The following is a 13,978-nucleotide window of genomic DNA, read 5'->3' as shown; positions in this document are numbered from 1 at the left end:
TGTGTGTGTGTGTGTGTGTGTGTGTGTGTGTGTTGGGCTTTTTCTTTGTTTTCTCATGTATTACCAGGATTTTTTTTGTTTTTTTTGTCTGAAAGATTTAGAAAAGAATCTGTACCTATCCCTGGAAAATCCACCTCAGCTCTTCCTATGACTAAAACAACTTTTGGTAAACACTAACTTTTTTCCTGGGTGTGGAAGGATTTTTGTGTCTGCTACTGAGATCTATGTCTTGTAAACTTCATCCCCACCCTCCGTCAAAAAAAAAAAAAGAAAGAAAAGAGTAGGAGGGGCTGGGATGTTTCAGAGATTTCTGTTTCAGGGAAGCATTTCATTATTCCTGAAGTCAGAGGTAGCTGTTAACCAAGAGGAATCCTTCTGGTATCAGGAAGCAATGCACGAGAACCAGACACAAGATTGCAGAATGGGGAGGTGTGGTGGAGGCAGTCAATGGTGCCTACTAATGTGGTGGATGCAGAGAAGGTTGAACCCCAAATTGTCCTCTCAGAGTTCAGAGGAAAAGCATAGATAGGATGGCTACAGTGAAATCTTCTGAACATACATTAACTCATGAGAGACTGAAATATGGAACCAGGATATAATAGAAATCTAAGGGGAAACAAAAGAATAAGAACAACATAGACGGTAGATTAAGCCTCTGGTGAATCCCACTTGATCACAGTTGAGATGTGAAAAGCCCTGTTATTATACAGAGAACATTGTAAAACTGATTATGGCAGATGTAGTTAGGTTAAACTGTAATTTCTTATCATTTGATCTCCCTTTTGACCCATTTTTAAACTATTTCAGTGTTTTTTTTTAAATGAAGGGGAAATACAGGTGGATAGTGCCCCTGGTGAATCCCCCTGACCATGGACCAGGGATGTGAATGGCCTTGCTAACATGCACCATGCATTGGAAAGTGGACTGTTGCAGAGGCAATTAGTTTAAAATTTAGCACCCTATCATTTGATCTCTCTTACGCTCCATTTAACTTTGTTCCATATTTTATTATTTTTTGCTTTGTTTTCAATTGAGGTTTTAAAATATGTTTTATTTTGTTATTCTTGCTAGTTTTTGTTTGTTTCCTTGTTTGGTTTTTAATGTTTTCCTGTATATAAAATCCAGGATAGGTAAAGCTATCGATACAAACCTGGATTAATAGTTCCTTGGGGTTATGGCAGGGGAGGTTGGGGAGAAGTTGGGAGCTAATAACAATGAGTACAAGAGTAAAGAAAATGTTCTAAAATTGATTGTGGTGAGTGATAATTATATAACTCTTCTTGATGTGATTAAACTATTGAAATGTGTGATATGTGAATTACATGCCAATAAAACTGTTGGAAAAAATGTTTAATTAAAAAAGAAAGGTAAGAGCAAAACTCATGGCTAAAGAGTCAGACAAATTGATGTAAGCTGTGAGGACTAGATTCAGCAATGGGAAAAGTTTACTGCAGATAGATCAAATTAATATTTAAGTCCTATGTCTATGACTGTTCTGATAAAAGCTCTGATTTCAATAACAAGAAAAAATTCAGTTATTCCAGGAACAAACAAAAAAATTCCTTTCAAAGAAATAAAGTATCAGAATGACCTCAGACTTATCTTGTATAACCCATCTACATAACAGAAAAGAGGTAAGCCCAAGTGACATCGTTTTGAGTGCTTCCGCACCATAGCTAAAAGAGAATTGTCCCAAGACATTTTAAGGTTTGAAGGAGTTGACAATCTGCTTTATCGTGATTGTGGTTTTCAGGGTCTCCACGTGGGTTCTCTGTGCTCAGAGATTGCAATGTAGGTGAGGGAGGAACCCTGGAGAAATTTCTCTGGAAGTTTCTTTAACCTTCTTTTGGTGCCACCAGGGATTTCAAAGTTTGGCAATCTGTAGCCCGATAAGTATAAGACAATCCCCTTATGTTCATCCTTCTCCTGCAATCACCAATTGTGTTATTTCCTCAAAGGCCCTGGGAAAGAATGTTTTGGGTTTATTTTGTGTTAACTCATTCTCTGTCTGTGACATTCCCAGGCCAGAGGAACATGACAGGGGGAAATACAGAAGATGTGGGTTTACTCACCAAAGGAGGAACATCTAAAGTCAAGTTCAGTGTAGCTTGGAAAGAACAGACCACAATGAGCATGAAGGACAGAGTGCTGCTCCCTGGTGACTTCATTGCTTCAGGCTTGAGCTGCCGTGTCTGGAATGGAAATGCAGTGGGTTAGAGGCCTGGATTCATGAAGTATGGAAAGAACTAGAGGGCTCTGTGTGGGAGACAACCCCACTGAAGGACCTCTTGAACAGAGAGGGAAGTGGAAGGACCACTGGGTGAGAAGATGATACTTCCTAGAAGTGGAGGGGATCAGCATGGGGAGTAAGGATGGTACCTGAAAATAGGACAAAGTTATTGGATGTTTGGTGATTCATTGCCAAAAGATCACAACCACTGAAACCCCAAGGAGCACAAGTCTACTCAACAGGTTGGGGGGCGCCATAAGTTGGAATTGACTTGATGGGGACTGATGTTGATGGTAGTGTGTGTGGGTGCATATCACATATACCTAAAGGAGGAGGTGGGAGAGGAGAAAAAGTAAGGAATAAAGAGGAGTGAGAGAAAATAAGCAAACAGCAAAGACTTCTTAGTAAGAAATACTTTCAGCAAAAATGTATACATAGGTATAAATATAGATATGTAAAAATATAATTATATAGAGATAGGTGTATTCGTCTACATATGTACATTGGGTCTCTACTGAAATCTCACCTAAGTACAAGAACGATTTGTTCTAATAACATGGCACTGTATGATACCTTCCCAACACGATCACTGAAGACAACATGGGAGCACAAGCCAATGTGATGAAGAAAGCTGATGGTGCAAGCCTATTAAAATATATAATGTCTAGTGTCTTAAGCAACAAAATCCACCTGGAAGAAGCCCACCAGCCTGTGTGATCATGAGGTGTTGATGGGAATAGGTATCAGAAGTTCAAAAACAAGCATTCAAATTGATGTGAAAGGGCTTGGACAAAGTGGAGACCCAAAACCCACCTGTGAGACGTTTGGACAGGCCCTCACAGAGGGGCTGCGGATTGACGGGGAGCAGTGATGAGGAAATCAGGGTGCAGTATAGCACTGATGAAACACATAACTACCCTCTGGTTCTTTAATATTCCATCCCCATACTATTAAGGCTTATGTTTCATCTCATTAATACTGTTATACGTACATGTGTTCATGTGCATTTGATGCAGGAATGCCAGAATAGATGACTCTTCATAAACAACAATGGGAGTAATGATTCCTTGAGGATATGGGAAGCCCACAGGGAGGGGAAAGGGGAGAAGGGGGAACTGACAGCAATGATTACTGTATAACCCTACTCAAGGGGAGTGAATAAGAGACTGATAGGAGAACGGATATATTGGATGGGGTAAGATACAGCTAATATATATACACACACATATATAATAGAATAATAACAATAATATATAACAATAACAACAAAGGTTCCAGGGGGGAAGGGTGGGGGAGAGAGGTGATAAAGGGAAGCTGATATCAAAGAGTTCAAGAAGAAAGAAAATGTTTTGAAACTGGTTGTAGTAGCAATTGTACAATTATGATATTCATGAATAATGGAAGGTTATGACATCTGAAAGAGCTCCCAATGAAATGATGAATAAAAATAAACAAATAAAAAGACAAAACAGACCTCATAAAAAGAGGGGGGGAAAAAGAGAAATGCCTTCGGCATTGTGATCCACACCCACAGACTATGTACACAAGGATTCAGAGAACAAGATTTACCTTGGCTGTAAGCAATGCACACTGATATTTTCAATTCTAACCTAACTTAGCTTACTCCTGTTCATCACTAGAAGCAAACCATCGCCTTGATTTCATGAGCCAATGGACTTCCTACAGCCCATTAGTATGAAAAATATTGGACAAAATAAATCAAATATATACTCTTAGATAGGTACTCTTTGATAATATGATGTGATATGGTTTGATCTGATAAAATCCCAATTTTGACCCGTAGTGACCCTACAGGAGAGAGTAGAACTTCCCCACAGGATTTCAAAGGCTTCTGGAAGCAGACTGCTGCATCCCTCTCCCGCAGAGGGGCTGGTAGGTGTGAACCATTGACCTTCCAGTTAGCAGCTGAGTGCTTAACCACTGCCCCACCTGAGCTCTTACAGTACAAACTACAGAATACATGATATATCACATCATGCACAGGTGTGTGTTTTATAATAACCTCTTGGTAAGGCTGGTGATGAAAATAGCTGATTTTGTGTATAACGTGTGACCTGACTAGCCATTATTGCAGTTAAAGGAGACTATCACTGGGAATAAGCCCCAAATCAGTTGGGCTGACGAGCAAGACAAACTACTTTATGCAGAGTTCTATTCCTTCCCAAGTAAGAGACAGAAGACACGGGTTAGGATACAGGATGATTGTAAGTCAGCTGTGCACCCTTGAGTAAAGCATTTAACTTCATCTGGAACATGGGGATAATTATACCCACCCTCATTCTCTCACAGTTTGCTGAAGCACAAATGAGATGCTATAGGTGAAAATGCCTTAGAAGCCATGAACAGCTTCCCAGACGTAGGATGCCGAGATGACCACTGTGACGGTCAGCAGGCTCCAGGGCACAGCCACGAGGAAGAGCAGGCGATGGCCACAGCGGTAGGGAGCATCAGAGAGCCTGGCCGGAATAACCCACCCACAGAGCCAAGGTTAACATGCCAAGAGGAATTGCATCTCAATCCCCCGCTGCTGGCTGCCTCCTTTTCCTCTTCCCTCTTAGGAGAGACGGATGCCCTGGGCCTTGGAAAACGGAGCCAATTTGCAATTTTGGCAAGCAAATACATTTTTAAAAAATGTCTGCAATCCAGTGATTTTGAAAAATGCTTGGCATCTTAGGTTACAGGAGTAGAGCTTTGTCACCAGATGTGACTGCTTATAGGGAAATGATAGATATTTACTGAGGAATGCTCTTTTGGAAGTTTTTCCGCACTTGTTGAAAGGATTTTATGAATATTAGGCAGGCTGATTTAACCTGGTGATGGCAGGTGTTCTCGGGATGAATCCCAAGTATTGAAGAGGCAGCTTAATTGGTCCAGTCCCTACGTAGGGCATCGGACTAGCTGGTCCCTGTTGAGGCAACTGGTCAAAGGATGAGGCTTAGTAACTGAAGGAAAAGTCAAGGAGCCTCCTAAGTACCTGGCTCCCTGAAAGGAACGTAGGACTCAGTACTGGTGCCCTAACTTCCCACCACATCCACTTGGCAGGAAATCCTTTTTGGTAAGCATTAGCATAGAAGGATAATGTCTGCAACTACTGGTCCTTTGGTGTAGGACGCCAGTCAATACCAGTGCCCCCACCGCAGCCCGCCTCCCTCCACACAAAGAACTTCTTCTTAAATGGATTACACTGATATTGTTGACGACTTAGGTAACAATGAAACCACAAGTCATAGACACTGAGACGCGGGAGGAGGTATACTCTGGGTATGGAGGGACAGCATGAAGTACACGACATCATGATTCTCACGGCAAACAGAGGCCTGGGGCCCTCCACCTGAAAGCAATGTGAGTCCCACCACTTGGCAGGGGAGGTCACTGCCCAGGTGTTTTGGGTTTTTTTCCATTAGTAGGGTGTGGGCCAGGCCGATTGAAGCCGTGGTACTAGCTGAGCATCAGCCCAGTTTTGGCATTGCCACAGCATCTGGGAGGAGACTCTAAGAAAACATTTTCGTAGCTACACAAACCTTCTGTCACGAAGGTCCTTTCACCTATGGGGGGCCAACCCGAACCAACCGACTGCTGCCAAATCCATTCCGACTGGTAGCAATCTTCTATGATAAGAGTAGATTATGGTAGACACAGGTAGGGTAAAATGCAATGTCTTATCATTTGACCTCCCTTTGGACTCATTTTAAAGTGGTTTCAGTTTAACAAAAGCCAAGGGAAACTCCACGGGAATAGCCTCTGACCACACGCTAGGGATGCGAATCGCATGGTGCAGAAGGCATCGCCGAGTGGATTATTGCAGAGGCTGTTAGGTTAATGTTTAACACCTTTTCCTTGGCTCTCCCTTTTGACCCATTTTAATTTTGTTCTAGTTTTTTTTCTTTTTTCTGCTTTCTTTTCAATGGAGGTTTCCCCTCTGTGTTACTTTGTTATTGTTGTTGGTTTATTCTTTTTTGGTAGGTTTTTCCATTTATTCAATTCAGGCTATATAAATATATAGACACAGTAAGTGGAGGCATAGTCTCTTGGGGTGTGCCAGGGGAGGTTGTGGGAAGCTAATAAGGCTGAGCACAAGAGAGAAGAAAATGTTCTAAAATTGATTTTGGCAGTGATTGTCCAATGCTTCTTGATAGGATGGAACTATTGAATTGTATGACATGTGCATTATGTGCCAATGAAACTTATTAAAAGACAATAAAATTAAAGTTAATGAAAGAGAGAGCAGAGTTGTCCCATAGGGTTTCCAAAATTATAAACCTTTCTCCTGCAGGGCAGCTAGTGGATTTGAACTGCCCATCTTGGACTTAGTAGCCCAGCACTATAAGGACCACTCTACCAGGGCTCCTATAAGAGCACCAGTGGAGGCTGTAGACTTAGTTGTGGGTAAAAAAGGAAGCCATATCTACTTTGTGGAAAGCATGGAGCAGTACCCCACGTTAAGGAAATGTGTCTTCAGCCCCAGTCTACTGCCGTTGAGTGCACGCCACCTGATTGTGACCCCACCTACGCCCCAGTAGAAGTGTGGCTCATTTTGCCGAAGTAAATTGCCGGGCTTTTTTTGTAAGGAGCTTTGGCTGGACTCGAAGGTCCAACCTTTCACTTGGCCTCCAGACCCCTGCACCACCCAGGGTTGCCATGCATTTGGTAGGATCCCTTTCATTGTAAATCCCTGTTGTGGCTTTATTTAGGTGCCCTGAAGTCCGTTCTGATGGGTCCCAAACCCAGGTGCCTTAGAACAGAACCCTGCCCAGTCCTGCGTCATCCTCACAATGGTTGTTATGCATAACTCTATGGCTGCAGTCAGTGTGGCAATCCACCTCCTTGTGGCTTCGAAGTTCACATTCATTTTACACTTCCTGCATCACAAGCCAGGCAAAGACAGAGATGAACAGAGGCAGAGTGAAAGAAAACCATCGGACACCATTCTCAATTTCCTTCCCTCTTTCAAGTAAACTCCTGAACATTTCTTCCTAAAAATCACCAACGTGTAGTGACTGCAGTCTCAGAAATACCTGGGAAATCTGACCTCACCTTCAGTATTAGCCTGGTGGCCTTGAGCAACTTGCTTGCCTGCTCCAGCTGCTCTCCTTTATATTGAGTCAGAAGAAAGGGAGAGAGAGGAAATCCTGTTGACCCTGACATCACAGAGCAGCAGTGAGCCATTGGGATGACTCACAGCAGCACCCAGTGTGAAGGTTAAAGGGCCCAGGGTCCTTGGAGCAGTCAATACGATCATTGTGCAGTGACGAGGCCCCAGGAGCTATTGTTGGAAGTGAGGCTGAAAACACACCCTGGAGCTGTGCTCCCCAAATTGAGAAACACCTGGTGCTTAAAATCTCCCCCTCTCTTGGAAACACTCCATTGGCTATGTCCTGCCAAGGTTTCCTTAGGGGCTGGAGGGATGGGAGAGTGAAGGGGTCTGTGTGGCCTGGGAGGTCCAACGCATGTTCATGAAATGGCTGTATCTGGGAGGTTCCATGATCCAGTGTCATCATCAAATTGTGACTCCACGTTCTCTCCAAATAGAGCAACAGTGGAAGTCTTTGTGGCAATGATTTAGCTGTTTTCCTGCACTCTCTGGGGTCCTCAGTCCCTCCCTCCACTGGGGACCCCAGCCCTAGCGATCCCCCTTGGGTCTTCCTGGCGAGGAAGAAGGTCAGACTGAGCCTGAGGGCAGCCCAGGCTCCAGCAGCCCCCCTGCCCGGGACCCTCCTCTTGCCTCCACGGCAGGGTTCTGCTCCCGACTTCAGCCGGCATAGCCTTGCTCCTTAGCATCTCCAGAGATGATCACACTAGGAGGAGTTTCCAGGGGTATTTCTGCAGCATCTGCTTCAGTGGTTCTTATTCTTTCCTACCTATAAAAATGATCATCCGGGGACAATTTTTTGTTTTAATTTTAAAAAAATTTAATACCACTCAGATCAATTGAATATCAACCGCTAGGGACATTGACTACATGTCCGTATCTATCTAAGCAGCTCCCAAGGCACAGGGAGGTTTGAGATCTCCAGATGTACATTTTCACCATTGCTGTGATCTCTCCCACTCCCCTCCCCACTCCTGGCATCTTCCATCAGCAACTAATAGCGTTCCCTCTATGAAAGAGTCAAAGTAGAAACAGAGTCATAATGAAACAGAGTCATTAGGGGACAATCAACCTTTGGTGAATGCATGGCTAATGGAAGTATGGACTCACGTGACCTGCCCCGTGTTGCTTGGTGCAAGTCACTAGCCTAGGCTGTTGTTTGAGACGCTGTTGTGTATCTCACACAGAATCAGAGGTGCTTCAGACTGTCCAACCAACGGAAGTAGGCCAAACATCATGATATGTATTCCTCTATTGAAATGAGTCATAGTCCTGGGCCTCAAGAAGTTTTCCATCTGGTTAGGCAGATATGAGACACACAAAGCAATGAAAGCAAAACACAGGATTAACATTTACTGACCAAGGAGCCCTGCTGGCTCCTGGAAATAAAGTGCTGGGCTGCTGACCACAAGGTCAGCAGTTCAAACCTACCAGCCACTCTAAAGGAGCAAGATGAATGATGTGCATCTGTAAAGACTGATGGCCTCTGAAATCCTACAGAGCAGTTCTACTTTGTCCTTATGAAGTCACTGTCAGCCCAAATCAGCTCAATGTCAGTGGGATCAGGGTTTTGCTAAAGGTCTACTAGGTACTGGGCACAGGGCTAATGTATTACATGTTATTCCATTTAGCTTACCTCTTATAATAAGCCCATAATGTAGATGATTTATTTTCAATTGATCAATGAGGAAATGAAGGCTAAAGAGGTGAAAGACCGTCCACAAGTCACCCAGCTAGTAAGCCATAAAGTGGTGACATCTGACCACCAGTTGACATTTCTCCAAGTGAGCCACAGGGTGCAAATGGTAAGTGTAACCAGGTGAGAAAAGTGGAGGACCATGATGGACGAACTCTGGAGGGACCAGAGCAAGGTTAAACAAGGGTCAAGTGTCTGGTGGGACCCTGAAGGATGGGTGGTGTTTCAATGGCCATGGGGAAAGAAAGAAGAACTTTCTGGTAAGGAGGAATAGCAAAAGTATAGGTAGTCAATGCTACTTTAAAGGGAGGTAGTGTAAAAGGGGATGCTTAGCAATTTCCTCGGATGATTTGCAAAAAAATTTAAGGTAGTCTTAGACATGGTGCTGGGGAGGCCTTTATTCTTCTGAGCATCTTGAGGACCAGTCAGGAGGACAATTTTATTCATATTCTGAGCATCACCAAACAAGTCACTCAGTTTAGCCCTGATTGGAGGGAGAATGAATGTGTTGTTCTTAGGGCTCAGGTGATCCCTGCTCTCCTTATGGTAGAGAATATGTTAAAAAAAAAAACAAACCACAAGTTTGAATGGGATCAGGCTTGGATTCTTGTTCCAAGCTTTACCACTGTGATAGCTACATAATCTGGTGCCAACTTGAGACTATTAAGAGTGAAGGGGTGGAGTTTAGCCTGTCAATCAGGTCACAGCTTGGTGACCTCATTTGGAGGCGCTAAGGAGATAAATAGCTCGCTGGAGGCTGGACACAAAGACTCTCTCTGCTTCATCTTCCTGCTACACTTACAGAGCCAGAGCCCTGGAGCTGGAGGAGCCACATCCCTGCCAGTGCTGAGATGCTTCCACTGCCACTGGATCCACAAGGCTTTTCACCTGTGGAAGGCTGGACTGTGATCTTTCTTCCTGTGTTTGGCATCATTGCATGTGTTACATGAGTCTGAAGAAGAATTTATAGACCAGTAATGGACATATGGGCTAATATCGGATTTATGGACTTGATCTGGACTGGGCTGGGATGTTCTTAATGTACAATTGCTCTTTGATATGAAGTTCTCTCTTACACACAGATGGGCCTCTCTGGATTTGTTTCTCTAGTCAACCAAGACTAAACAACCACTTACAAACTTGACCCCACTGAGCCTCACTTCTCTACTTTGGGTCATGAAGCCCATGGCACCTGCAGGATATCACAGTCAGCGATTAGTCTACAATGTACAGAAGGAACTAGTGTTAGTTGGGATTCAATAACAAATGACACCTCCTTTAGTTTTAGCATTTAAAAGAGTGGTCCGGTCTGTTGTTCAACTACGTTTACTTTGGATATGTTTTTGCCGGACTTGAAAAAGAGATTTGTTTTGTTTTGTTTTCCTTTGAGTACTTTGGCACGAGACTGAAAAGTCTCTCAGTATTTCAGATCACTTCCATAAGTGGAACATGGCTGTTGTTGTCAGTTGTCATCAATCCCACGCTGAAACATGGCAATCCATGTGTGGAAATCTGTTTACTACATTGTCTTTTAAAAATAGAATCCAGGTCAGAGAGGGTCTTGAGTACCAGTGATAGTTATAGTCTTTGTTCTGGAAAGAGCATTACCTCCAATAGAAGCTCCTACCTTTACATGTGAATCGACCAAACACACATCAGAACTAGACTCAACCCACTGTCACTGAGCAATTCCAACTGCTAGTGATCCGACAGGGCTGAGTATTCCTGTAAAGCTAGTCATGGAAACCCACAGGGGCAGGTCTACCCTGTCCTGTATGGTCACTATGAGTCAGAATCAACTCCAGGGCAGGGGTTTCAATAGGGCTGAGCAGGATTGAGCCCTAGGTTCCTAGGGCTGTAATTAGTGAGGCAGAAGAGCTCAGCTTTCTCCTGCAGCATGGCTGGGAGGTCCAGACTTCTGACCAGGCAGGTAGCAGTCAGTCCAACACTTTTCACAGTAAGTCACCAGAACTGAGAGACTCAGTCAAAATTAGGACACAGGTCAGGGTTAACAATACTAATATTGATTTATCACTTACGACAGACACTGAACTCTCTGTGGCATTTGTTCATCCCTTCCCTGTCCCTCACCTGCACCAAGACTTCCAGTTTTTTCTCATCATCGAGATGGATATACTCCCTGAAGCATCACTCCCTGACCTGCTCCCCACTCTTTCCAGGACAGAGATGACTGCTTTCACCAAGACCCACGGCCCTCTCTGACCTGGAGTTTACTTATACAAGACACTGTATGAAGCAGAGTTCGACACATGGGATTGCCATGATGCAGGGTAGATTTGATGAGAACCACCACCACCAACAATCACGGTCCACTCCGGAAGTGATCTGAAATGCGGCAAGAGAGTTTGCAGCGTTCATGCCAAAGTACCCAAACAAAACCTACTGTTGAGAACGAATCCTGAGGCGAGGAGGCAGTCAAGCTGCTTCTTTGGTGTTAGGCAAAATCAAAGATAATTCTGCCACGTACTTGGTTCGTTAAACTGACCTCTGTCCCGAGACCAATCACTGCTGATTCGACTTCTACCACCTGTCAGTAAGGCAGGCTCTCTGATCTGTCTCTCGTAACTACTCCTTCCTTCCTCTGAATCACCATACGTAATCTAGGCACGTAGTCTTCACACTTGTGTTAAACTGGCTGCAAACTATAACGTTGGCAGTTTGAAACCACCAACTGCTCTGCAGGAGAAAGATGAGGCTTTGTGCTCCTGTAAGGAATTCTCACTGCCATCGAGTCAATGCTGACCCACAGCAACCCGCGGTGGATTTCTGAGACTATAACTGTTTGCTGAGAGTAGAAAGCCCAGTCGTTCTCTCAGAGCTCCTGGTGATTGGAAGCTGCTGACCATTTGGACCACAGCACAACATATAAAGAGTTACAGTCTCAGAAACTCACAGGGGCCATTCTAATCTGTCCTGTGGGACCACTGAGTCACAACTGATTTGATGCCAGTAAGTTTTGAGAAGTACTACATGCGGTCAATGTATTTATTCCTTCAGTGCTTTATTCACTCATATAGTAATTCACTGGACAGACATGTACCACGTCTTATTAACCTGGTGGCACAGTGATTAAAGTGCTCACCCAAACATTAGTGGTTCAAACTCACCGGCTGCTCTTCTGGAGGAAGACACTGCAATCTCCTTACGTACTGATTGCAGTCCTGAAAACCCGATGCTACGGGAGAGTGCTACTTTGTCCTTCACGGTCGCTACGTAAGTCAGAGCCAACCTGTTGGCAACGTGTTTTCTGGTTTTCTTTCCTTTTTGCTAATCTTCTAGGTAGTGGAATGAAGTAATAATAAGAAAGTATGGTCTCTGTCTTCACAGAGTTTAGAGTCAGTGACTGACATCATTCAGAAATTGATTCCTCAATCCATTGTTTAATTATGACCGTGAAAGTGGTGCAGAACTAAATAACCTTCGTATGGATACTGTTGAGAACTCGCTGTGGCAGGCACTGAAGTGACGTTTGTCTGGTATTAGCTAATTTCATCCTCAATCCAACCAATCAACCAACTGACTCCAGTATGGGATATATTTAATTACCTGAGCCACAGAATGATGGAACCAGTTGGCCAAGATCTCAAATCGAGTAAGCCAGACTTGAACCCGGAAGGTCTAAATTTAGAACCTATTTGGAAATTACTGTGCAGAACTGCCTAGCAAAGTCTATAACAGAGGAACACCATCTAGTCTTGGGTGTTTATGGAAGGTGTCCCTGGGGAAGTATTTAACTGAGCTAAACCCTAGTGCATGAGTTAGACTTAGCTAAGGGGATGGGGAAGGAGGAGGAGGAGGAGGGATTGGAGAAAGGGGAGGAAGAGCTTAAGGTTGTAAGTTACTGGCTGATAAGGTCAGGTCCCTGAGATGGTGGAGACTTGATGGGGGTGGAGTCATTGGAAGGAACCCATTTCAGATGAAAGGTGAGAGGAGGGAAGGAGAACAGGATGCAGTCCTATAGTGCGTCACCTAGGCAGCTCCCATCGGAGGGCTTCGTTTTCTCTGAATTTGGAAGCAATCCTCCTGTGAGAATGCAACTAGAGCTGAGGGTGTTAGAGGTTGGAGGGCGGTGAACTTCTTACATCGTCATTCTAGAGAGAAGTGCATCAGGCTGACAAAGAAAGCTCCGTAGGGAGACTGGGTAATCTTGAAGGCCCGATGGAGTTTGGAGCCCGAATGATGCTACTGTCCTATATCTAACCAGCGTGGCTCAGTGTGTCATGGGCAGTAGATGCTGTTGTGTGTCGCTTCTTTTATAGCAGAAGAAATCGTTGAATTGCATGTTGGCTTATCAAGCAAGGTTAAGACTACCTGCAAATTGGTGGCCTGTGGACGATGAACTGGACACGTTATTTTATTCTTCTAAGGAAGTCTAAGGCAAACTCAAGGTCTGGGTTACCGATGATATACTCACACAACTACTTTTTAGGTAAGTACTCTTTTTTTTATGAAAAAATAACATTTAAAAATCAAATGCTAAAACTATAAAAGCTAAAGATTTTTTTGGCTTTGCTTTGCTTTTTTCTTTCTAAATTAAATAATCATTTTATTAGGGGCTCATACAACTCATCACAATCTGTACATGCGTCATTTGTGTCCAGCACATTAGTACATATGTTGACTTCATCATTCTTATGTAAGTACTCTTAATCAAAATAGGAACTAGACGAAAGGTTAAAAATAAGTATGTGGGTGTCCCCCTCCACTAGAGAATCCTTGGAAGTTGAATTCCCCTGATGGTGAATGCTGAGTGTTGCTATCAAACTTCAGGAAAACATGGGCTGCTATGAGTTAGAGTCACCTCAACGGGAGCTAGCACCTGTGGGCTGTCATTGGGCATCCTTCTCTTCTGGTGACTCTTCGTTCATCTCCGTGACACATGAGGTGGCAGTAGGAAAAAGATGCCATCCATCACATTGTT

General features: G+C 43.8%; 1 protein-coding gene across 4 annotated transcripts in view; it reads right to left on the bottom strand.

The window, feature by feature from the left end:
- Positions 1-13,978, bottom strand: part of ADGRF5 (adhesion G protein-coupled receptor F5) — a 120,101-nt gene that overhangs the window by 63,593 nt on the left and 42,530 nt on the right. For all 4 annotated transcript variants that reach the window (XM_045294832.1, XM_045294831.1, XM_045294834.1 and 1 more), the window contains exon 2: positions 2,073-2,192. In XM_045294832.1, the coding sequence (XP_045150767.1) occupies positions 2,073-2,168 (96 nt within the window). In that variant the 5' untranslated portion in view covers positions 2,169-2,192. The remainder of the gene's footprint in view (positions 1-2,072; positions 2,193-13,978) is intronic.

The sequence above is a fragment of the Echinops telfairi genome, unplaced genomic scaffold (assembly GCF_000313985.2).
Source record: "Echinops telfairi isolate 266 unplaced genomic scaffold, ASM31398v2 ScPeMD7_3533;HRSCAF=4204_1, whole genome shotgun sequence".
In the NCBI taxonomy this organism is placed as follows: Eukaryota; Metazoa; Chordata; class Mammalia; order Afrosoricida; family Tenrecidae; genus Echinops; species Echinops telfairi.
The sequence above is the reverse complement of the archived record's forward strand: the minus strand, read 5'-3'. Positions and strand labels throughout refer to the sequence as shown.